The 25,844-nt window shown below is 48.9% G+C and overlaps 3 protein-coding genes across 7 annotated transcripts in view; 1 reads left to right on the forward strand and 2 right to left on the reverse strand.

Moving 5' to 3' along the window:
• The window catches only part of F8 (coagulation factor VIII), a 97,818-nt gene that overhangs the window by 59,667 nt on the left and 12,307 nt on the right, over nucleotides 1-25,844 (forward strand). For 3 of the 5 annotated variants that reach the window (XM_036304845.1, XM_036304848.1, XM_036304846.1), the window contains 4 exons: nucleotides 3,018-3,134; nucleotides 4,268-4,339; nucleotides 5,938-6,023; nucleotides 8,791-8,946. In XM_036304845.1, the coding sequence (XP_036160738.1) occupies nucleotides 3,018-3,134; nucleotides 4,268-4,339; nucleotides 5,938-6,023; nucleotides 8,791-8,946 (431 nt within the window). Of the gene's footprint in view, nucleotides 1-3,017; nucleotides 3,135-4,267; nucleotides 4,340-5,937; nucleotides 6,024-8,790; nucleotides 8,947-25,844 lie in introns of those variants that run through there. The other 2 variants (XR_004966916.1, XM_036304849.1) reach the window with 2 other exon arrangements.
• F8A1 (coagulation factor VIII associated 1) lies at nucleotides 19,148-21,633 on the reverse strand. The gene has a single exon (XM_036304850.1). The coding sequence runs from the start codon at nucleotides 21,482-21,484 to the stop codon at nucleotides 20,354-20,356; it is 1,131 nt and encodes a 376-aa protein (XP_036160743.1). The 5' UTR covers nucleotides 21,485-21,633; the 3' UTR covers nucleotides 19,148-20,353.
• Nucleotides 22,366-22,950, reverse strand: LOC118653903 (histone H2A-Bbd type 2/3). The gene has a single exon (XM_036304851.1). It carries the CDS (start codon nucleotides 22,819-22,821, stop codon nucleotides 22,474-22,476), a length of 348 nt encoding a protein of 115 aa, XP_036160744.1. The 5' UTR covers nucleotides 22,822-22,950; the 3' UTR covers nucleotides 22,366-22,473.

The raw sequence follows: 25,844 nt of genomic DNA on the forward strand, positions 1-25,844 counted from the left end.
AGAGAAACATGGTAATTAGTGTACGACCGCTACCCTTCCCATTGGCTATTCAGGGCGATATGCAAATTAGCTGCCAGCCACGATTCCGGCCGGTAGCCAGGCAGCTTCAAGCTAACATGGGGCTTGCTTGCTTCAGTGACGGAGGACTCCAACGTTCCCCGCCTGCCTTGCCGGCCTCTGAGCTTGGAGTTTGAAACATTGTAACAAATATAGAAGCTAAACAAAACCCCAGAAATCTGCTTTCAGCCCACGGGGATCTCAGAGCTGGAGTTGATACAGTGTCTCGATTATAGAACCCAAACAAACCAGATACCTGCTTTCAGCAGCCGAGGCCTCAGAGCTGGACCAGAGCTAAAGCTGGCCCAGAATAAAAAAAAAAGAAAAAAAGGAGCAGTTGGGAGCTTCAGCCCTCAGCCCCTCACCCAGACTGGCCAGGCACCCCAGTGGGGACCCCCACCCTGAAGGGTGTGTGACCAGCTGCAAACAGCTATAATCCCCTCACCCAGGCTGGCCAGGCACCCCAGTGGGGACCCCCACCCTGATCCAGGACACCCTTCAGGGCAAACCAGCCTGCTCCACCCATGAACCAGGCCTCTATCCTATATAGTAAAAGGGTAATATGCCTCCCAGCACCGGGATCAGCGGAGCCACAAGTCCTCCCGGCACCGGGATCAGCATGACAGGGGGCAGCGCCCAAACCCCCTGATCACCCTGCGGCTCTGTGTGTGACAGGGGGCGGGGCCACAACCTCCCTATCCGCCCTGCTCTGTTCCTGACAGGGGAAGGCGCCCCAACCTCCTGATCAGCCCTGCTCTGTGCCTGATACGGGGGAGCTCCCCAATCCCCTGATCGCCCTGCAGCTCTGTGTGTGACAGGGTAGAGCCATAACCTCCCCATCGGCCCTGCCCTGAGTGTGAGAGTGGCGGCGCCCCAACCCCCTGATCGGCCCTGCTCTGTGGGTGATAGAGGGCTGCGCCCCAACCCCCCCTCCCCTCCCCCTGCTACAGGCCCTGTTCTGTGTGTGATGGGGTAGAGCCATAACCTCCCCATCGGCCCTGCCCTGAATATGACAGTGGTGGCGCCCCAACCCCCTGATCGGCCCTGCTCTGTGGTTGATAGAGGGCAGTGCCCCAACCCCCTGATCTGCCCTGCTCTTTGTATAACACGGGGCGGTGCCCCAACTCCCCTATTGGCCCTACTCTGTGAGTGACAGGGGGGAGCTCCTCAACCCCCTGATGGGCCCTGCTCTGTGTGTGACAGGGGGAGCTCCCCAACCCCCTGATTGACCCTGCTCCATGCGTGACAGGGTAAGGAGCCCCAACGCCCCTGATGGGCCCTGCTTTGTGTGTGACAGGGGGCAGCGCCCCAACCCCCGGATTGGCCCTGCTCTGTGCGTGGCAGGGGGTGGCGCTGCAACCTCCCCATCGACTCTGCCTTGAGTGTGACGGGGCGGTGCCCCAACCCCCCAATTGGCCCTACCCTGAGTGTGACTGAGAGTGGCATTGCAACCTCCCAATCCGCCCTGCTCTGTGCATGACAGGGGGCGGCGCCCCAACTCCCCAATCGGCCCTGCTCTGAGCCCGACCAGGGGCTGCACCTAGGGATTGGGCCTGCCCTCTGCCACCCGGGAGCAGGCCTAAGCTAGCAGGGCGTTATCTCCCAAGGGGTCCCAGACTGCGAGAGGGCACAGGCCGGGCTGAGGGGACCCCCCCCCCCGAGTGCACAAATTTTTGTGCACCGAGCCTCTAGTAAATAATAAAAAACATAAAGAACATATGTACATACGTCAAAATGACCAACTTTTTTTTTAAATAAATGGGAGTTGGGGACATAACCACGAAACGACGTACGTCGAGTCCGATGTAACCCGAGGACTGCCTATAATAAAAGGCTAATATGCAAGTCAACCAAATGGCAGAACAACTGGTGCTATGATGCGCACTGACCACCATGGGGCAGATGCTCAATGCAGAAGCTGCCCCCTGGTGGTCAGTGCGCTCCCACAGGGGGAGCTCCACTCAGCCAGAAGCCGGGCTCACTGCCAGTGAGTGCAGAAGCCTCTCCCACCTCCACAGCAGCACTAAGGATGTCTGACTGCCAGAGAGAGAGGAACATCAATGATGAGAGAAACATCCATCAGCTGCCTCCTGCATGCCCCACACTGGGGATGGAGCCCACAACAAGGGCACGTGCCCTGACTGGGAATCGATCCCTGACCTCCTGCTTCATAGGCCGATGCTCAACCACTGCGCCACACCAGCTGGGCTACCTGGAAGATATTTAAAACTGACTCTTCTTGCTGGAGACTTCCAGGGGGCTCTTTTGGGGACCCTCTTTCATGAAATCCCCTTGACCTGGTTGGTTGGTTCCATCTTCACCCCAGGTGATTGCTCACTCATTCCTCAGGCCCTCAGCATGCACTTCAGGCTCTCTGCTGGTGGGGTTACTCTAGCACTCAAGGCAGCTCCAGTGGTTATATCTGGGAGGACCTCCCTGACTTTTCTCTCCCAGGGAGCCCGCATCTGGTCAATGAAAAACACACCTGTGGCTCTGAAAACCCCGAGTATAGGCCTATGCAGTAGCTTCCTCCCGTCTCTACCATCAAAGCATTCTGTTGCCCTCTCTCCCCTTTCCCAGGGTGGGAGGCTGTCAGAACTCAGTCTCCAGGCCCTGGCCAGCTAGCTCAGTTGGTTAGAGCATCATCCCGTTACGCCAGGTTTTGGGGTTCAATCCCTGGTCAGGGCACATAGAAGAATCAACCAATGAATGCATAAATAAGTGGAACAATAAGTGTCTCTCTCTCTCTCTCATAAATAAATATGTTTTTTTTTTTTAAAAAAGGACTCAATCTCCAGTGCTCCCAAATAGGGATCTGATAGCAAGCACTTTGGGTTTCAGGATCTATCGGTGGTGGAATTGACTTAGGTAGATCTCTGTTGATATTCTGCATAAGCCAATGTATCTCATGCTCATTTTTTAGTGAAAACAATGTTTTTGTTCCTTTTGTTTTTTATAAGGGGTTTTTGAGACAGTGGAAATGCTACCATCCAAAGTTGGAATTTGGCGGATAGAATGCCTTATTGGCGAACACCTGCAGGCTGGGATGAGCACTCTTTTCCTGGTGTACAACAAGCGTGAGTAGCAAGCCCGTGAATTTTGGTATCTGCACGAGGTCCTGTAACCAATCCCCTACAGATACCGAGGGACAACTGTATGTATTTAGAGTGACTAACTGAATATGCATTTTTAAAATGATAAATAATGGTAATATTATGTGTAATGTGATGTACATATGTTTAATGTATATTAGCCAGATCAATGCCATATTCACTTCTATATTTAGTCTTGAGTGGTTAAAGGGAATCTCCATCTTTTTCTGATCCACAAATTATTGTTAACCTGAAATAAGTTATTCTAGAAAAGAAAATATCCTTTACACCTTTGCACAGGAGACCCTATTATAATTGGAAATTCTGAATTCAAATGGATTAAAAATTTCTTTATTGAAGGAAAATAAAAGAGTGAGTAGCGATATGGGCAGAGTCATGCTGCCTACTCAGCCTACATCTATACACCTTTTCTCCTTCCTAGAGAGGTTGCCTTTGTCAATTAGTAAATACAAGCTCACAGTCATTAGGGAATCTGAAATGAATATTGCTGGTAGAAATTATGAGTCTTCAGAGGAGGGTGGTTATGCTTGAAGCTTTGAACACTTTGAACTTGAAGCTCTAAATACAGGGTGGGGCAAAAGTAGGTTTTAAAGTTGTGAGTATGTGAAATACAGAGTTTATTTTCCTATCATTTATTAATTATTGTATTATTTTCCATATGAGCATCTGTAAACCTACTTTTGATGCCCTCATATTGAACAAACGAATGCTAAAAAAAACCTCTCTCTTCATTTTCACAACTTTGTGAAGCTCCAAGATTGCCAAGAGCAAATTTTGAGACTTAATTTTGGTTTGATTACGAAACATAACTATAAATATTGCTTGGAAGAGCTTGATATTTAATCTTAAATAAGAAAGCCACTGGTCTACTTATGTATAGACCCTAGTTTCCTCAGCTAAAAAATGTGAATAGTTGTAGCACCTACCTGTTGGGGTGAATGAAATGAGATTATACAATAAAATGTTTCATACAATTATTGACACATAGTAAACAAAATATGACCATTTGTTGGTATGCTCCCATTTTTGTTAACTTGAGTTTGTGAAGCTCAATTTCCTGCACTTCTAGTTACTGTGTTTCCCTCATTTGATTTCAGAGTGTCAGGCTCCACTGGGAATGGCTTCTGGGCGCATCAGAGATTTTCAGATTACAGCCTCAGGACAATATGGTAAATGTTATTTTCTCTCTAAGAACTGGACTGAGTATATACTTTTTACTCCTCTTTAAATATATTCTTATTGACTTCAGAGAGGACGGGAGATGGAGAGAGAGATAGAAACATCAATGATGAGAGGGACTCATTGATCAGCTGCCTCCTGCATGCTCTCTACTGACGATCAAGCCCGCCACCTGGGCATGTGCCCTGACCGGGAACTGGGAATTCGGAATCAAACCATGATCTCCTAGTTCATAGGTCGATACTCAACCACTGAGCCACACCCACTGGGCTATCTTTTTTACTTTTGTTGGATAGGTTCAGATAACCAATCCATCTCGATCTCCTATTAATTTTACTCCATAGGTGCCTCTCAAATGTATTTTCTCTTCATTTCCCACTGTGACGATCCTAATTCAGGCCACCATCACTTCTCACCTGGGTAATGCCACTGCCTCCTTAAACGTCGTGCCTGCCTGTGATATTATTCCCCTTGAGTCCATTTTCTTCACTGTAATAGGAAGCTGCACTTTTATTCTATTTATCTTTATTGTTGAGAATATTACAGATGTCCCTCATTGCCCCCCTCTACCTGGTTCTGCCCCACCCCAGCCTTCCCCACACTAATATCTGTGTCCATAGGTTATGAATATATGCATGTAAGTTCTTTGGTTAATCTCTTACCACCCACCCACCCCCTCCCGCCTGGGATTCCTCAGGCTGTTGCATGCTTCCATGTCTCTAGACCTATTTTGTTCATCAGTTTATTTTGTTCATTAGATTCCATATATAAGTGAGATCACGTGATACTTGTCTTTCTCTGACAGGCTTATTTCGCTTTTCTATGTATTTATGTTTTACTTTTAATTTTCTAATTTTTCCACAGTGAACATACATTGTGTAATAAAGAAATAATAATATTTGATAGTGCTGGTAACACATCCCATTGTCAGATAATTAGAGGGACTAACGGTCAACAAAATTATTACATTTTAGAAAATAAAAAGGACAAGCAAAACACGTAGGTAGTTAGTAATCGATACTGCTTACTTTGTGTCTTTATCGTCTTCACAGCTAGGCTTGACATTTCTCAAGAGAGTAATTTTGGCCCTAACCAGTTTGGCTCAGTGGATAGAGTGTTGGCCTGTGGACTGAAAGGTCCCAGGTTCGATTCTGGTCAAGGGCATGTACCTTGGTTGTGGGTACATCCCCAGTAGGGGGTGTGCAGGAGGCAGCTGGTCGATGTTTCTCTCTCATCGATGTTTCTAACTCTCTATCCCTCTCCCTTCCTCTCTGTAAAAATCAATAAAATATATTTTTTTTAAAAAGAGAGTAATTTTGCCTGGCTGGCATGGCTCAGTGGTTGAGTGTTGACCTATGAACCAGGGTCAGGGCACATGCCCGGGCTCCATCCCCAGTGGAAGGCATGCAGGAGGCAGCTGATCAGTGATTCTCTCTCATCATTGAAGTTTCTGCCTCTCTCTCTCCTTCTCCCCTCCTCTCTGAAACCACTAAAGATATATTTTCCAAAAAAGAGAAAGTAATTTTATTCCTAAGTGCCTAGAACCAACCCAACTGAACCTAATCTCTCTCCCCTTTCTTGGGCAAAGGAAAGTGGGCCCCAAATCTGGCCAGACTTCATTATTCTGGATCAATCAATGCCTGGAGCACCAAGGATCCCTTTTCCTGGATCAAGGTTAGAAAATGCATCACATATTCCTCTTGCAAGCTCACAGCACTACACATCTCTTTTATACACTCTCATCAAACTCCAGGTAACAGATGAGGGGAGAACTGGGGAATAGAATTGAGCGTGCTGAGGTGTTCTAGTTATGGTTCTTCATCTTTCTCCTGGGATTAGGACATCTGAATACTTTCCACGTCATTGAACTCACTACCTCCCAAGATCGTGTATTCTATGATTAGATGCCTCCAACCGAGGTGGCCTGTGGTCCTCCAATCTCTTTATTTTAACACAGAAACAAATGGCTCAGTCTCCCATCACACAAGCCAAGAAAAGTTGGCTTCTTTATTTGAGAGAACAGAATCCATCTTGTTCACAAATTCTAAACCACTCAGTGGTAGGAAGCACCTACTGAAGTTAGTCCAATCTTGTCAACTAATTTGGAGCCAGGAGCTGAAACAGTGCCTTTCGGTTAACTCAGTTTCTTTTTAAATGACTGAATCTTTCAGCTTTTCTCACTTCCCCATTTCCTCTAGAGCAGCACTGTCCCGTAGAAATGTAATGTGAACCACAAGTGCAAACCACATGTGTAATTTTACACTTCCTAGTAGCTACCTTATAAAATTATGACACGTGAAGTTCATGTTAATACCATTTTATTTAGTACAACATATACAAAAATAGTGTCATGTCAACATGTGATCAATCAGGACTGTGACCCCCGTCAAGGGCATACATACGGGAACTTCTGTGTCCCCTCCATGCCACATGAGAGCTGAGCGCAGCTTGGGAGTGCCAACTCAACCTCTCTGCTTAACCACAAGGGTAGGTTCCTTCTAGAGCCCAAACAGGAAAAGGGAGGAAACGTTTCTGCTTCCGGCTTTGCTCTCGACCTAACATGCCTCCCACCTCTGGTACTTACACCCTGGAGAGGGACTACAGTACACATGTTTTACCACCTGCTTCCCACAGCTCCATCCACTTCTCATAATGCACCAGCTTTCTTCTTTCTCTTCTTCGTTGGCTGAAGACATTCCCCTATGTATTTTTTTCTTTGTGAGATGGCATCTGTTCTTCTCTTTTTCCTGAGGTTAAAAATGCTGAATAGGAATCAGGAAAAATAAACTGCCTTACCAGCAAGCAGGCGCAAAGAGCACATCTGTTAATGCCACATCAGTTCATCTTTTTTATTTGTTTTGTAGGCGCTGCCAATTATGACTCGATTTGAGAGGACTGTTCACTAATCCCCAAGTATTTTTGTTTGTTTGTGAGGCTGCCAAACCACATGTTCTCACCTTGTATTCCTGTAGTTATCACTTTCATTCAGAATATATATATATATATATATATATCTCCCTGTGTAGTGGACATTTTAATCTGTTTGGCTGCTTTGCATCTGTTCTATGCATTTATTGTTTTGTAATAGCACCCTTATTTCCACTTGGGGAATTATATCTCCCTCACTGGATACAGTTTGATGAGACTGGTAGAGGGTTTCCCATGCCAAAGAACCCTGAGGATTCCACTTACTAGATTTGACCTGTTGTTCCCGCTTGCCAAGATTCTGTTTCCCAAAGTATTTCCTAGTCTTCCCAGTTTCACAGAATTTACTGACTTGATCACTAAGCTTTTTAAAAAAATTTTTTTTTTATTGATTTCAGAGAGGGAGAGAGAGGAACATCAATAATGAGAGAATCATTGATCGGCTGCCTCCTACACGCCCCCTACTGAGGATCGAGACCCAACCTGGGCATGTGCCCTGACCGGGAATCAAATCATGACCTCCTGATTTATAGGTCGATGCTCAACCACTCAGACACGCTGGCCACATGTGTCAACTCTTTAATCCTTCTGGTAAACCTTTGAGATAAACACCATTATTATCTCCACTTTACAGATAAAGAAGCTGAGACACTGAAAGGTTAGGCCACTCAAATAGGTTCGTTGCCTTAAGGATTTCAGTCTAACAAAGAAGGCAGATAAGCAAAGAAACCTTTATAACATGGTGCAATAATTTGTTATAATGAAGTTATTATACAAAATGGAGTGGAAGCATAGAAGCAGCAGCACTAAATTTGTCTGGGGTAGTAGGAAAGGCTAATCAAGAGAAATAGTTTCTGAACTAACACTTGAAGGAGGAGAAGCAGTTTATCACAGATAGAAATGGTAGGCTGGAGGCTGGGCTGGAGAGAGAGGAGGAAATTGGCTTTGACTAGGCTGAGGTGTGGGAAAAGCACTAGGTTATGTGGGTTCATGTGTACAGCACAAAGGATGTGAGTAGAGCAAAAGCTTCAGTTCTTTCAAAGCATTCTGGTTTTACAGGAAGTAGGCTGGAAACTCAATAAGCACCTTTCACCCAGCTGGCCTGGCTCAGTGGTTGAGCATCGATCTATGAACAAGGAGGTCACAGTTTGATTTCGGTCAGGGTATATGCCCAGGGTTGCAGGCTCCATCCCCAGTGTTGGGCATGCAGGAGGCAGTCGATCAATGATTCTCTCTCATCATTGATGTTTCTCTCTCTCTCCCTCTCCCTTCCTCTCTGAAATAAAATATATATATATATATAAATTTAAAAAAAAAAATAAGCACCTTTCCTACTCATTCCATCATATACCCCATGGCTTCACACACACCTACATTTCAACATTGGTATCTGCTTCAACTGCACATCCAAGGTAATACTGGGCATATCTGTGTCAATGTAGATTCTCCTTAAGTCAGTACTTAATTTCAGAAGGTGGTCCATACATTTAAAATAAAGTGTTGTTTTAATTGGCAGGTGGATCTGTTGGCACCAATGATTATTCACAGCATCATGACCCAGGGTGCCCGTCACAAGTTCTCCAGCCTCTACATCTCTCAGTTTATCATCATGTATAGTATCGATGGGCTGAAGTGGCAGAGCTATCGAGGGAATTCCACTGGGACCTTAATGGTATGTAATTAATCCTTTCCAGAGAATGCATGAATCTTTTAAAGAGCTTTTGACAGATTTCAGATATGAGACAAATACTCCTAATATCTACAGACTTAACTCCCAGAGTTTTCCATGTGTGTGTAGTAGGAGTGATTATGGATATACTAGAGGCCTGGTGCACGGATTCGTGCACCGGTGGGGTCCCTCAGCTTGGCTTGCACCCTCTTGCAATTCAGGACCCTGCGAGGGATGTTGGACTGCCCGTTTCGGACTGATCCCTGCAGGTCTGGCCGAGGGATGTAGTAGTGTGCGAAGCGGCAGGTGGAGGTTCCCGAGCCTGGGCCAGGCGCCTGGTGGCTCCCGCTCATCCGGTCCTGCTGTTCCTGCTACCACTGCTCAGTAAGCTCGCTGAGAGGCATTCCCACTGTGTGAGCACATTGACCACCAGGGGGCAGCTCCTCTGTTGAGCGTCTGCCCCCAAGTGGTCAGTGTGCGTCATAGTGACCAGTTGAATGGTCGTAACGGTCGCTTAGGCATATATATATATATCAACGGTTCTCAACCTGTGGGTCGCAACCCCTTTGGGGGTCAAACAACCCTTTCACAGGGCTCACCTAAGACCATCAGAAAACACATATATAATTACATATTGTTTTTGTGATTAATCACTATGCTTTAATTATGTTCAATTTGTAACAATGAAATTGGGGGTCACCACAACATGAGGAACTGTATTAAAGGGTTGTGGCATTAGGAAGGTTGAGAACCACTGATATAGATGGACAAAAAATGTGGTAGGATCTCATAGATAATAGAAATTAAGAGATGCTCTGTTGACAGAAACATGTGACTCAGGACTGGGTGGACTGATAAGATGGTGAGTTTGCTTAAGGATAATCTAAGTTTGAGGTGACAGTAGGGCAATCAAGTTAAATGTCCAGCAGGCAGTAGATGAAAGGGGGCAAAAGCACCAATGCAGGCGAAGATTTGCATCTTCCACACAAAGGGATGGATGAAACGTGGGAAATGATGAATTCTCTAGGGGCCCAAGACCCTTAAACAGGCTTAAAACCTTAGCAGTAGCATCTACTCTTCCCTCATTTTTATGCCCTCTAATGAATTGACGCACAAATCCAGCCAATTCTTTCTTTGTAATGCCTCTCACGCCTCTTCTGCTTCATGGACACTGCTGTTACTATAGCCGGGGCCCCACCACTTCGCAAGTGACCTATTATGTTACGTTCCTAACTAGTCTTGTGGCCCCTACGAAACCCAGATGAATCATGGGAAAATGACAGATCATCACAAATGTAATCAGGTGGTGATGACAAAAATATGGCAAATTCCAGATGTGGTATCTCCTCTGGAATAAATGAAGACAGAAGCAGGCACCTGATATGGAACTACTGACATGGAAAATGCTCTTTTGGTTATTCCCATTGATAAGCAAAATGAGAATATATTTGCATTTATGAAGTAGGAACAGGAGTATTAACTTTACTGTTCATGCCTCAGGGTGATGCCAGCTTCCTTGGTTTTTTGTCATAATATAAACCCAAGGGACTCCAAACATCTTGTCACCCCCCACAAAACACCATACTGGTCCATTACACTGATGACATGCTGACAGGACCTGGTAAACAGGAAATAGCAATCACCCTAAATCTTCCTATGATTAACATGTTAATATACATACACCCCGACACACAGTCACATAGATGATAGATAGATAGATAGATAGATAGATAGATAAAACAAATAAGCCTATCTTATTCCTGACTTTAATGGGGATGGAGCCCATATTTTACTGTTTTATATAATGTTCACGGTTAACTTCAAACAAATACCTTTTGTCCTGTTTAAAAGTTTCCTTCTATTTTTACTTTACTTGGAATGGCTGCAGAATTTCATCAAATGCTTTTCAAGCATTTTTGCTGTGATCACATTTCTTCTTTCCTATCGTCAAATTATATTTACATTCAGTGGTGTGCTAGCAAATGTTTTACAACGGGCTCTGGAGCAAAATGCAGGAGGGTTTGATGGGGGGAAAGGCCTTCTCTGTAGCATTTGCTGATTTCTATGATGCAAATACTCCCATTACACCAGGTTCCAAGCTGCTGGTGTAATGCCACTGAATGCAGAGCTTGGAACCCATGAACACAATGAACACAATTGGCTCTCACAAGCCAGTACTAGTGAGCGACAGCACAGCACTGTACTACATTCCTGGGAAAACTGCCCTCGGTCATAGTGTATTAATCATTTAAAACTTTTCTGGGGCCCTGGCCAGTTTGGCTCATTGGGTAGAGCATTGGCCCGCAGACTGCAGGGTCCTGGGTTCAATTCCTTTCCCTGGGCTCCAATCCTTTCCCTTCCACTCTCTAAAAATCAGTGGAAGCACTAACTGGTTTGGCTCAGTGGATAGAGCGTCAGCCTGCAGACTGAGGGGTTCCAGGTTTGATTCCAGTCAAGGGCACATGCGAGGGTTGTGGGCTCGATCCCCAGTGGGGGGTGTGTGGGAGGCAGCAGATCAATGATTCTCTCTCATCATTGATGTTTCTTTCTTTCTCTCTCTCTCTCTCTCTCTCTCTCTCTCTCTCTCTCTCTCTCTCTCTCTCTGCCTTCCTCTCTGAAATCAATAAAAATATATTTAAAAAAATAAAAATAAAGTAAAAATCAATGGAAAATATCCTTGGAAGAGAATAACCAAAAAAAAACAACAACTTATCTGGATTCAATTTGCTACCATCCTATTTAGATCTTTTCTATCTATACTAATAAATAAAATTGGTTTACCTTTTTCAGGGGCTCTATTATCAGGTTTTGTCATGAGAGTTATACTAATCTTGAAAATAAATGGAAAAGCTTCCATTTTTTCCATTAAACTATTGCTCTAAAATAGTTTAATTAATGTAGTAATCATGTGTGTAATGAAAGTTAGATGGGAGGAGAAACCAAGATGGCGGCATAGGTAAACACCGGAAAGTGCTGCTTCCCACAACAAATTCAAAAATACAACTAAAAGACAAAATGGACATCATCCAGAACTACAGGAAGGCTGGCTGAGTGGAAATTCTACAACTAGAAGGAAAGAGAAAAGCACACTGAGACTCAGAGGAGCTGCAGAGGTGGAGAGCAGAGGTACGGAGGCGCATGCTGCAAGGGCTGGCGACTGAGGACGCAGCTGTCTTTTTGAATCAGGAGGGAGTCACAAGCCCCTGACTGCTCTGAACTCCGGTTCCAGGAAGTCTCTGGGGACCTGGACTTGTGCGGGAGAGACTGGACTGTCTGGCAGTGGGCAGAACTCAGAACTCGAGGGCGGCTTTCTCTCGGATGTGCTTGCAGCAATTACAGGGACACTAAGACGCCGGCCCCCTTAAGGCAGGGCTGAGGATCAGCCATAGCTTCTTGCTCCACCCTGTTGATCCCCTGAGACCCTGCACCACCCAAGCTGCAGCAGAGGCTTTGCATATGAATGCACTGGCCCTTTGCAATCTGAAAATTACCTAACAAACTGCAGCTGGGCCAGACAGACCCAGAACTTCCAAGAGAAGGCCCAAGGCCCCACAGCAGCTTGCATTGCTTCACAGCTGGGCCTCATCTGGGCACCTCCAAACCCCAAACAAGGAAGGGGAATCTGCAGATCTCTTTGTAGCTCCTGCTGGGTAGCCTCAGGCAGAGGCTAAATTACCACCTCCTTAGATCCAAGAGCCAGTGTACCAAGTGGTCAGAGTGGGACCATTCCAATTACAACTCCTCAGATCCATAAGGGACACACTCAGGGGGCAGACTCAGTGAGCACCAAAGCCCCACTGAAGCAAGTCTTTCCCCAGAAGGGTGTCTCCAGCACAAAAGTTCTCCCACTGCAGACACAGCTGATTCTCACAGCCAATTGGCCTGGAGGTCATATCCTCCCAGTGATACCTACAACAATCACGGCTTAAATACAACAAGACTGAGCACAAAGGGGTGCACCAAGAGTTTCTACCTCAGGTAATTGGGGAGGCTGAGCCACTGGGCCCTATAGGACACCTAGCACACAAAGCCACTCTACCAACACAGGGAAGCATAAAAAATGCAGAGACAAAGAAACAGGACACAAATGACAGAAATGGAGGAAAGCAAACGACTGGATATAGAGTTCAAAACCACACTTTTAAGGTTTTTCAAGAACTTTCTAGAAACCGCCGATAAATGTAGTGAGATCCTCAAGAAATCTAGTGAGACCCTCGAGGTTATTATAAAGGACCAACTAGAAATTAAGCATACACTGACTGAAATAAAGGTTATTATACAGACTTCCAACAACAGACCAGAGGATCGCAAGAATCAAGTCAAAGATGTGAAATACGAAGAAGCAAAAAACACCCAACCGGAAAAGCAAAATGAAAAAAGAATCCAAAAATATGAAGATAGCATAAGGAGCCTCTGGGACATCCGAATTATAAGGGTGTCAGAAGAAGAGAGAGAGCAAGATATTGAAAACCTATTTGAAGAAATAATGACAGAAAACTTCCCCTACCCCGTGAAAGAAATAGACTTACAAGTCCAGGAAGCACACAGAACCCCAAACAAAAGGAATCCAAAGAGGACCACACCAAGACACATCATAATTAAAATGCCAAGAGCAAAAGACAAAGAGAGAATCTTAAAAGCAGCAAGAGAAAAAAAGTAAGTTACCTACAAGGGAGTACCCATACAACTGTCAGCTGATTTCTCAACAGAAACTTTGCAGGCCAGAAGGGAGTGGCAAGAAATATTCAAAGTGATGAATAGCAAGAACCTACAACCAAGACTACTTTATCCAGCAAAGCTATCATTCAAAATTGATGGTCAGATAAAGAGCTTCACAGATAAGGAAAAGCTAAAGGAGTTCATCACCACCAAACCAATATTATATGAAATGCTGAAAGCTATCTTTTAAGAAGAGGAAGAAGAAGAAAAAGGTAAAGATACAAATTATGAACAACAAATACCCAGGGGGGAGCTAAGAGCCGGGGGCAGGGCAAAGGCGGCCCCCAGGGCCGCCTTTGCCCTGCCCCCCAGCTGTGATCAGAGAACCTGGCACCTTTGCCACCCCCAACCAGTTATCGGGGGAAGCAGGGCTGGAGCCCGCGATGGGAGCTGGGCAGGGGCGGGGGCGGAACCGGCAGTCCGGGGAGCTAGGGGTCCCTTGCCCAGGCGTAAAGCCTTGGCCAAAGACGTTAGGCCTGGGCAGGGGTGGAGCCTGCAATCCAGGGAGCTGGGGTCCCCTGCATAGACCTAACGCCTTGGCCAGAGGCGTTAGGCCTGGGCAGGGGCAGAACCAGCCATCGCAGGGAGCAGGGGCGGAGTCAGCGACCCTGGGCAGCTGGGGGTCCCCTCCCCAGGCCTAATGCCTTGGCCAGAGGCGTTAGGCCTGGGCAGGGGCGGAGCTTGCAACCACCGGGGAGCTGGAGGTCCCCTGCCCAGGCCTAATGTCTCAGCCAGAGGCGTTAGGCCTGGGCAGGGGTGGAGTCAGCAATCCTGAGCAGCTGGGGGTCCCTTGCCCAGGCCTAATGCGCCGAGGCATTAGGCCTGGGCAGGGGCGGAACCAGCCATCACAGGGAGCAGGGGCGGAGTCAGCAATCCTAAGCAGCTGGGGGTCCCCTGCCCAGGACTAATGCCTCAGCCAGAGGTGTTAGGCCTGGGCAGGGCCGGAACTAGCCATCGCGGGGGCGGAGTCAGCGATCCTGGGCAGCTGGGGGTCCCCTGCCCAGGCCTAAGGCCTCGGTCAGCGGCATTAGTTCTAGGCAGGGGCAGGGCGGGAGATCGCGGGGCCTGAAGCCTGGGCCAGAGGCGTCAAGCCTGGGGCGGGGGTGGGTGGGGGGCCTCTGACTGAGGCTTAACGCCTCAGTCAGAGGCGTTAGGCCTGGGCAGGGGCGGAGTCAGCAGTCGTGAGCAGCTGTGGGTCCCCTGCCCAGGCCTAATGCCTTGGCCAGAGGCATTAGGCCTGGGCAGGGGCAGAACCAGCCATCGGGGGCGGAGTCTGTGATCCTGGGCAGCTGGGGGTCCCCTGCCCAGGCCTAATGCCTTGGCCAGAGGCATCTGGCCTGGGTGGGGGGCAGAGCCAGTGATGGGGGGAAATGAGGGTCCCCTGCCCAGGCCTGATGCCTCTGGCAGAGGCATCAGGCCTGGGCAAGGGGCCGATCCTGCAATTGGAGGGTGATGGGGGTCAGCACCTTTGGCCCAGGCGTCAGGCCTGGGCGGGGAGTGGAGCCGTCAATCGGAGGGGTGTACAGGTCCCCTGCTCAGGCCTGATACCTGGGCCAGAGGCGTCACGCCTGGGCGGGGGGCGGAGCCAGCTATGGGATGGAGATGGGGGTCCCCTGCTCAGGCCTTACACCTCTGGCGGAGGCATCAGGCCTGGGCAAGGGGCAAATCTGGCAATCGGAGGGTGATGGGGGTCAACGCCTCTGGCCAAGGGGTCGGCCTGGGCAAGGGTGGAGCCCGTGATCGGGGGAGATGGGGTTCCCCTGCCCAGGCCTGAAGCCTAGGCCAGAGGCATCAAGCCTGGGGCGGGGGTGGGTGGGGTGCCAAGCCGCAGATTGGTGTGAACTACAGAGGAAGCACCTTTTCTGACCGCTCATTGGTTAAGCTCCCTGTATGCCACTGGTAATATTCTTAGTAACTTGGGTAATAAGAATCCAAAATGGTGATCTAGGGTTTTTCACCACACTCCTGGTGAAAAAAACGAAGGTCCGCTGCTGGAGGGCTAAGAAATGTCATATCCTGCCCTAGCCACTTTGGCCCAGTGGATAATGCCTTGGCCTGCCAATGGCAGGGTCTGGGTTCAATTCTGACCAAGGGCATGTACCTAGGTTGCAGGCTCCTCCCTGGCCGGGGCCCAGGTCAGGGCTCATGCAGGTGGCAACCAATCAAAGTGTTCCTCTCATTTTGATGTTTCTGTCTTTCCCATTCTCTAAAAATCAGTGGAAACATATCCTCAGGTGAGGATAAAAAAATAATAAAGAAATTATTATTATATGAAAGACACATCTTGAAAATGCCTAAAAAAAGTTGTCATTTTTTCATGGTGACGGGACTGGAGTCCGTGTTGATAAAAAAAAACCTTGCTGGCTGTGGTGACTGGCAGTGACTGCAGCAGCGGGGTTATGGGGCTGGTTCCTTCCCCTGATCAGCCCAGTTGCCTCCCACAAAGGGAGGCCAGACTGCGGCTTAGGCCCTATCCCCAAGGGGAGCTGGGAGCGGGCCTAAGCCGTCAATAGGACATCCCCTGAGGGCTCCCAGTATGTGAGAGGGGGCAGGCTGGGCTGAGGGACACTCCCCCTGCCCCCTGCATGAATTTCGTGCACTGGGCCCCTAGTCATTACATAAAAGGGTACGGTCTTTTTTTTTTTTTAGTTTTATTCATTTCAAACGGGCCAGATCCGGCCCACGGGCCGTAGTTTGCCCACAGCTGTTCTAGGTTCTAGCAAAAGGATGAGCAAACTAGAACCCATGGATTTGGACTACAACCTGATTTTGTATGGGCTGTGAGTTAAGAATGGTTTTTACATATTTAAAGTTGCAAAAACAAAGAAAAGTACACTACAGAGGTCATTTGTGGCCTGAAAAGATTAAAATTAAAATATTTTTAGCTGGTCCTTTACAGAAAAGGTTTGCAGACTGACGTGTAGTCTAATGGCAGTACAGACACCTAGGCAGTTGGTGTTAACCAGAACCTTCTGTTCCAGAGCTTGTCTAATTTATAAATTTCAGTCTTAGTAATCTTCCTCCAGTGCAGTAGTTCTCCAGTGTTTCATATCTTTGTACCATTCACATACAAAATATTTTAAATATATTTTTTATTGGTTTCAGAGAGGAAGGGAGAGGGAAAGAGAGAGAGAAACACCAATGATGAGAGAGAATCATTGATCGGCTGCCCCCTGCATAATCGGGGATGGAGCCCACAACCCGGACATGTGCCCTGACCGGGAATCAAACCGTGACCTCCTGGTTCATAGGTCAATGATCAACCACTGAGCCACCGAGACCAGGCCAAAATATTTTTCATAATCAATATTTCTCATCACAGAAGCTCTCCATAAAGGGAGGAAAGGGGACCCCCCAAACCCTTTAAAAATCAATGATTCGCTGCCATTTTCAGGTTTATAATACTTTGAATGCTAATTTTGAATTGTCAATGAACATTTCAATGATGCAAATCTTTCCCTCTGGTTTTCAAGTTAAAAAGACTGACCATCTCCTTTAAAATATTTATTTTCAATCATGTTAGCAATCAGTGTGAATTTGGGTATTAAGTTGCTATGTGGCAAGAGAACTTTGTCAAAATCACTGAAATCTGGCTTGGGCCCAGCTATCTATATTATGAAATTTCTGAGGGACATACATAAATGAGCCAATGGCGAATGGAAAACAACCTTTAGTGTTTCCTAAATTATACTTATAAACCCAATACTTGCCTCTCTGGTAACCCCCACACCCACCTCCTTAATGCAAGAAGTTTAGATCAGAGGCCTAAGGAGGATTTTTCTTTTTTTTAAATATATTTTATTGATTTTTACAAAGAGTGAGAGGGATAGAGAGCCAGAAACATCGATGAGAGAGAAACATCGATCAGCCGCCTCCTGCACACACACACCCCCCTCTCCCCCCAGGGATGTGCCCGCAACCAAGGTACATGCCCTTGACTGGAATCGAACCCAGGACCCTCCAGTCCGCAGGCCGACGCTCTATCCAATAAGCCAAACCAGTTAGGGCAAGGAGGATTTTTCTTAAATCCAAATCCAAATACTACCATTAGTCACATTACAGAACTCCTAAGCATTCCTGTCATAAGACAGTAAGACAGCCGGCCAGGCCTGCAGAACAGGGTGAGAAGAGTATACCCAAAAAAGCAAAGCACAAAGCAGCATGCACCCTTACCACTTTTACAATAAATTGGACTAGGCTTTTAGGGTACCAAAGGGCCTTTCCTGGCAGCCAATGAGAGCACAGGAATGGTGACTCAATCTGTCACAAATAGGTGTATGCTATCACTCCTTGCCTATTGCTTCCACACTGTTGAAATAGAAGCAGAAAAGTCCCACCCATTTTGCCTGGCCAGTGTGGCTCGGTGGTTGAGTATCCACCTATGAATCAGGAGGTCACGGTTCAATTCGTGGTCAGGGCACATACCCGGGGTTGTGGGCTCAATCCCCAGTAGGGGGCATGCAGAAGGCAGCCACTCAATGATTCTCATCATTGATGTTTCTCTCTCTCCCTCTCCCTTCCTCTCTGAAATCAATAAGAATATATATATTTTAAAATTCCCACCCAGCCCTGGCCAGTTTTGTTCAGTGGCTAGAGAGTCAGCCTGCAGACCAAAGGGTTCTGGGTTCAATTCTGGTCAAGAGCATGTATGTACCTTGGTTGCAGGCTCCTCCCCAGCCCATGGCCCTGGTCAGGGCGCGTGCAGGAGGCAACCAATCAATGTGTTTCTCTCACATCGATGCTTCTCTCTGTCTGTCCCTCTCTCTTCCACTCTCTAAAAATCAATGGAAAAATATTCTCGGGTGAGGATTAACAACAACAAAAAAACCCCAATAATTTAATTAATTAATTAATAAAATTCCCACCCATTTTGAGGCACTTAATTCATAGAGACAACCATCCACATATCCCCTCAAAAAATACAAAACAAAAACCTACCCCCAAACTGTGTCCTTAAATCTCACCCCAAAAGATTAGTACTGTATACAATTTCAGCCTAAAGGATGAGAACTCTGGAGTATACCCAAAGAGTGTATACTCTGAAGTTCTTATTATCACTCTGAAAACTGTAAATATGATAAACTGCATTAAAACAAAAACAGCTAAGTGGGTTTGCATGTAACATTTAGACCAAAAAGCATTGGAAATTTAGTGTTTTTAAAAATGGCATGCTATTGCCTAGCTGGTTTAGCTCAGTGGCTAGAGCGTCGGACTGAAGACTGAAGGGTGCCAGGTTCAATTCCAGTCAAGGGCACATGCCCGAGTTATGGACTTGATCCCCAGTATGGGGCATGCAGGAGGCAGCCAATCAATGATTCCCTCTCATCATTGATGTTTCTATTTCTCTCTCTCCCCCTCTCACTTCCTCTCAGAAATCAATAAAAAATTAAAATAATAATAAAATTAAAATTAATAAATAGCATGCCATGATGGTTTTAGAGAATTACACTGGCTTGCATATACATGATCACACAACACCAAAGAACCATGCTGATTTTATATATTTGATTTACAGAAAGATCGCTACAGATAAAAATGGTCATGGGTAGTACAGATACCTCTCAGAATAGAACCATAAATGTGAATTTCAGTGCACACCTGACACACTTAAGTTGGGCCCCACTCCCTTTCAGTCTACCCTTGAAATGACCTTGCACGGAATACGTTTGTATTGCAGCTCTCCGAGTAAGGACCACAGGGCAAATGATGTCTGTAGATTCACTGTCTGGCATAGCCCACACACTAGACTAGACACACTGTCAACTTCAAATGAATGAATAATCTTGGAACTAAGAACTACCTGTTTCTGCTTTCTGCCCCCTGCCAGGTAGATAAGTTATACCCATTTTATAGGCGAACTAAATCTAAACCACAAGTGAGGGGTATTGGAATGGCTTTATCATGGATTTAGGGCTATGGCAACAATTATACCAAGCAACTGATTCCCACCAATAAGTATGAGGCAGATAAGGGAGAAATATGCCAATAAATTAATCACCATGAGAAAACCACATAGCTTAAGTACTGAGAGTGTGTGCAATAAATTCCTGACAATGAAACAAAGACTAGAGCATGGGTGCATGGGGCGGATCAACTTGGGTGGAAGAGAAAAGGGATAAAAGGATTCTCATTTTACCCTGGCCTGTGGGTTCAGTGGTTAGAGCGTAAGCCTGTGTGTGTGTGCGCGCGCGCGCACACACACACACACACACACACAAGGATTGGGATTTGATTCCGGTCCAGGGCAGGTCCGCTGCAGGTTTGATCCCCACCCCGTTTGGGGCGCATGCGCGAGACAAACCAATTGACGTATAGCTGTCACATCGATGTCTGTCTCTCCCCCCACCTCACCTCCCTTCCACTCTCTCGCTCCCTAAAAATCAAAAGCAGCGGCTCTCTTCCGGTGAGGGTTTTTTTGTTTTTGTTTTTTAAGGAGTCTCATTTTTACGTTGCAGTTTTTGAGAAGCGAGTCATGTGCTCTCAGATCCCATCATACTGTTTTTTCCTCCCACTATTGTGGAAATATATCTTTGGGGTACAGGTAACTTTCAGTCAACGAGATTTCTGTGGCGGCAAGAGGAATAAGCTAACAAAGGTAGAACGGCGGTGATCAATATCTTTTATTTCCCTCCAAATGCAGAGGCGGGTGCCTGGGGTCTGGCAGCAGGCAGTGTCACCAGGCTAATGCGAGTCATCCGATCCCCTGTCCCGAGGGGGAGATGGTTTCCTGCAGCACGAGGTGAAGCAGGTGGTTCTGCTCGGCGCTCAGCAGCGGCCACATCTCCACCTGCAGCGCCTTGACGGCTTCCGTGTCCTTCTCGTGGGTGGCCATGACCAGGGACTGGAGCAGCAGGAAGAGGTCTTCGGGGAGCTGGCCGCTGCCCTCCTGGCCCTGGCTGTCAAAAGCCTCCCAGGAGTACTTCTCCAGGGTGTGCGCGTGCTCCGGGAGCAGCTTGGCGGGCGGCGGCTGCAGGAGCAGCAGCAGCAGCACGCGGGACACCTCGCAGCGGACCAGGACGTCCGAGAAGGCGCCCAGCACGGCGGGGGAGGGCGCGGCCGCGGAGCCGGCGGCGCTGGGAGGGAGCGGCGCGGCGGGCGGGGCGGGGGCCGCGCCGGGTCCGTGTACCTGCGGCGGCGGCGGCAGCGGGAGCGGCGGCGGCGGCGGCGGCACCGGGTGGCTGCCGTGCTCCTGCGCCAGGCGCTGCATGCGCGTGAAGATGGCCAGGGCGCCGTTGTAGTCGCGCGCCAGCAGCAGGCAGGAGGCGGCGTCCCCGAGCGCCTGCAGCGCGGCCAGGGGCAGCTGCGACAGCTGCAGCTGGGCGGCGCGCTGGAAGTGGCCGGCGGCGGCGGCCGGCTGGCCCAGGTCGCGCAGGGCGGCGGCCAGCTCCAGGCAGAGGGCGGCGGCGGCCACCGGCTGGCCCAGCTCGAGGTGCAGGCGCACGGCGGCGCCCAGGGCGCTGGCGGCCGCCTGCAGGGGCTCCCCGTAGGCGGCGGGGCAGGCGAGCCGCTGGCGCGCCTCGAGCTCCTGCTGCAGGAAGAGGCGGGCGGCCTCGGTGAGCGCCAGGGCCTCCCCCGGCCCGTGGAACAGCGCCTGGTGGCAGCGCGCCACGGCCAGCTGGCACCAGGCCGCGTAGGGCAGGCACTCCTGGGCGCGCAGCTCGCGGCCCAGCTGGGCGAACTGCTCGCCGGCCTCCGCCACGTTCGGCTTCCGCAGGAACCGCTTCTTCAGCTTGTTAGACACCTGCCGGTATCTGGCCAAGAAGTCCCCGGTCTCGGGCCCCGGGCCCGCACCGCCACCCAAGCCGCTGGAGGACGCCGCCATGTTCCCAGCATAAGCGCTTCCGGTCGCGCTGACGCAGCAGGGTGGACCTGCGGGTGCTGGCAGCTGGCTGCAAGGTGCCCTGCGTCCGCCTCAGCCGGGCAGCACGCAGGCTCCCGCACCTAAGCCCCGCGCCCCCTGGTTGCCGTGGTGATATGCAAAATATCAGTGTCCTGGGGCGGGGCCTGGCCCGGTGCAAAGAGCATAAACAAATCACGAGTCCTGGGGCGGGGCCTGGCCGCAAGCCCTCTGTTGCTAGGTGACAGCTTGTTTACCCAGGTTGCTAAGGGTGTCTCCAGCATCTCTAAAGGAACAGGACCAAGACGAAACTCGTGATCCCGCATGACCCTCATTCCGATTTTGCATCTTTCTCCTTGTCTTTCCCTCGGCCCCCGCATCAGACCTCAATCTTCCTGTCAAAGCCACTGCCCCATGGGAGTCGATGCCAACCACTCCGCCCACCCCATTCTGCAGGCGGGTTGGCATTGCACCTTCACCCTATCACGATGCCTGAGTCATGGTCTTGCACTCCACCCCAGTGAACACCAGCCTTCTGGGGACGTTGCCAGGCTCTGACTTGCTCAGAGGCGATGGGGGAGTTTTCCAGACCCCAGCCTACCCTCACCCAGCCAGCCTCTCCCACCCTGGACCACCCCCTGCACTGTCACCATGAGGGGCTGCTCCTGTCCTGTCATCCCCGACTCCACCCCCGCTCCCGTCCTGTCATCCCCGACTCCACCCCGCTCCCGTCCTGTCATCCCCGACTCCACCCCCGCTCCCGTCCTGTCATCCCCGACTCCACCCCCGCTCCCAGGAACACACCACCACCAGCCCATCCCTCCAACCACCTCCCACACAGAGTGACTGAAGCAGGCACAGGGGTTTCCTTCAACACTTTATTTTCAATAACTTGGCCCAAGGCGCCAGACAGGCCCGGGCTGCCTGGGCTGTGAGTGGGCCGAGGCCCGGGGAGCCCAGGTCATGTTGGGAAGCTACCGCCTGCCCGGGGCCACTTGGGAGACGGTGGTGTTCTCGAAGAAACCGCTGAGCAGTGCGTTGTTGTGGATCGCCATGTCCAGCAGCTCCGGGGTGATGCGCCTGCAGCCGATTTTCTGGGCCTCGTTGCCCGCCAGCTCCAGGATCGTGGCCGTCAGGTACTGGATGATGGCCGCCAGATACACAGGTGCGTTGGCGCTGAGACGCTGGGTGTAGTGGCCGTCCAGCAGGAGGTGCTCCAGGTGGCTCACAGAGAAGGTCAATTCAGCTCTGCGGGTGCGGCTTCGGGTGCGGTTCCGCCTCTGGTGACCAGAAGAACCTCCGCGGCTCCTTTGCTCAGACATGCTGGGCGCTGGGGTGCGCTGCCTCCGACCCGTCTAGCTCTGCCGTGCGGTTCAGTGCGGTTAGGTTCAGGAAGATGCCCGTTGGTCTCAACCGCCCAAGGTGGCCAGTACAGAGGCTCCTGCTCCGTAGCCTCGCGACCATGGACCGACCCCTCATTGGTCCAGGTACAGACTGTATGACACATAAGTTCGGTGAGGTCACTGCTTTCCCATTGGCCCCGGTGGGCCGCGGCCTGCAAAGAAGGGGCGCTGGCAGCGCCCTGCTCACCCTTGCTCATGGGACCCTCTCTTTGAGGGAACTCTCACTGTCCACTGGACAGGACTGTTGTAGAGAAAAACCATGTGGGATCCAGTGGCACCAGGTATAACTGGTGATGTTGGACAGCCAGCACACCTACCTACTTCCAAAGCGTTGGAACCTCCCCCAAAGAAACCCCTGTACCCTGTGTGGCAGTCACTCCCACCGCCCTCCTCCTCTCCCCACCCCCACATGCCCTCTCCTCCTCCCCTAGACCCCAGGCAACCATGAACCCGCTTCCTGTCCATAGGGGTTTACCTATCCTAGAAACTCCCTAGAGAAGGAATCATACAAAAAATGGTTGGCCTTTTGTGTCTGGCTATTTTCACTAAGCTTGATGTTCTCGTTCTAATTCAACCACATGGTAGCAAGAATCAGCACTTCATTCCCTTTTTGTGGCTGAATAATATTCCATTGTATGGGTGAGCTACATGTTGTTCATTAATTAGTTCCTCAGTTGATGGGTGTTTGGGTCATTTCCACCTTTTGGCTATTGTGAGTAGTGTTGCAATAGACATTCTAGAACAGGGTTCCATTTGAATACCTGTTTTCAGTTCTTAGGGGTGTACGTGCATGAATAGCATTATGGGTTTATTTATGGATTCTTAATTTTATTCCATTGATCTAATTATCTGTCCTTATGCTAGCACCACATCGTTGGGATAATTGTAGCTTTATGCTGTTCTGAAATAGGGAAGTGTGTGTCCTCAAACTGTTTTCCTTTTTCAAGATTATTTTGGCTATTCAAAGTCTCTTGAAATTCCATTTGAATTTAGGATTGGCTTTTACATTTTTGTAACAAATCATTGGGATTGGGATAGCAATTGCATTTACTCTGTCAATAACTTTTTTTTTTTTTTATCATGCACCATGACCAAGTGGAATTTATTCCGGGGATGCAAAGATGGTACAATATCCACAAATCAACAAATGTGATACATCACATAAACAAACTGAGAGACAAAAATCACATAATTATATAAACTGATACAGAAAAAACATTTGACAAAATCCAACACCCTTTTTTTTGTTTGTTTGTTTCACCATATTATTTTAATTTTATTTTTTAAGTTCTAGGAAATAGAGTTTATTGTGGCAGGGAGTGTTACACACGATTGAAGGTGTGTACATTAGTAACATCACTCTGCATCCTTCATTGTGTTGGGGTCCAGCCCCAGCAGGTCCAGGGGTTCCCAAAGGTGTGGACAGAGTCAACGAAGAATGAAGGACACGGAGACAGGGTTCAGTTAATCAGCATAGCCAGGTTCTCCCGCCAGGCTCTAGCCAGGTTCTGTGTCCATGTTCTCTCACTAGGTTCTCCAGCCAGGTTCTGTGTCCATGTTCTCTCGCTAGGTTCTCCAGCCAGGTTCTGTGTCCATGTTCTCTCGCTAGGTTCTCCAGCCAGGTTCTGTGTCCATGTTCTCTCGCTAGGTTCTCCAGCCAGGTTCTGTGTCCATGTTCTCTCGCTAGGTTCTCCAGCCAGGTTCTGTGTCCATGTTCTCTCGCTAGGTTCTCCAGCCAGGTTCTGTGTCCATGTTCTCTCGCTAGGTTCTCCAGCCAGGTTCTGTGTCCATGTTCTCTCGCTAGGTTCTCCAGCCAGGTTCTGTGTCCATGTTCTCTCGCTAGGTTCTCCAGCCAGGTTCTGTGTCCATGTTCTCTCGCTAGGTTCTCCAGCCAGGTTCTGTGTCCATGTTCTCTCGCTAGGTTCTCCAGCCAGGTTCTGTGTCCATGTTCTCTCGCTAGGTTCTCCAGCCAGGTTCTGTGTCCATGTTCTCTCGCTAGGTTCTCCAGCCAGGTTCTGTGTCCATGTTCTCTCGCTAGGTTCTCCAGCCAGGTTCTGTGTCCATGTTCTCTCGCTAGGTTCTCCAGCCAGGTTCTGTGTCCATGTTCTCTCGCTAGGTTCTCCAGCCAGGTTCTGTGTCCATGTTCTCTCGCTAGGTTCTCCAGCCAGGTTCTGTGTCCATGTTCTCTCGCTAGGTTCTCCAGCCAGGTTCTGTGTCCATGTTCTCTCGCTAGGTTCTCCAGCCAGGTTCTGTGTCCATGTTCTCTCGCTAGGTTCTCCAGCCAGGTTCTGTGTCCATGTTCTCTCACTAGGTTCTCTAGCCAGGTTCTGTGTTTTATTGTCTTGTTACATCTGTATCTATCACTCTGTCAATAACTTTGGTTAGAATTGCCATCTTAGCAATGTTAAGACTTCCAATTCATGAGTGCTGATATCTTTCCATTTCTTAGGTCATCTTTAATTTCTTTCAGCAATTCTTTATAGTTTTCAGTGCACAAGTCATGCACCTCCTTGTCTAAATTTATTCCTGTGTATTTTATTTCTTTTGATGCTATTTTAAATAGACTTGTTAATTTCACTTTGGATTTTTCATTGCTAGTCTATAGAAATACAACTTTTGTGTGTGGGGGGGAGGGTCTTGTATCCTGAAACTTTATTGAATCCATTTATTAACTTTAATCTTTTGTGGATTCATTAGGGATTTCTAATATACTAGGGGCCCGGTGCACAAAATTCATGCACTGGGAGGGAGTCCCTCAGCCCAGCCTACCCCCTTTCACATACTGGGAGCCCTCAGGGGATGTCTTACTGTCGGCTTAGGCCCGTTCCCTGCTCCCCTAGGAGCCGGCTCTACCCCTGCCCAGGCCTGAGGCCTCTGGCCGAGGCTTCTGGCCTGGGCAGGGGACCCCCAGCTCCCTCCAATCGCTGGCTCCACCCCTGCCC

Source organism: Myotis myotis, unplaced genomic scaffold (genome assembly GCF_014108235.1).
Source record: "Myotis myotis isolate mMyoMyo1 unplaced genomic scaffold, mMyoMyo1.p scaffold_m19_p_4, whole genome shotgun sequence".
Taxonomy (NCBI): Eukaryota; Metazoa; Chordata; class Mammalia; order Chiroptera; family Vespertilionidae; genus Myotis; species Myotis myotis.

Excerpts from the sequence above, each read along its gene's own strand:
- LOC118653903 (XM_036304851.1), bottom strand. The coding sequence starts at position 22,821 with ATGTCTGAGCAAAGGAGCCGCGGAGGTTCTTCTGGTCACCAGAGGCGG.
- F8A1 (XM_036304850.1), bottom strand. The coding sequence starts at position 21,484 with ATGGCGGCGTCCTCCAGCGGCTTGGGTGGCGGTGCGGGCCCGGGGCCC.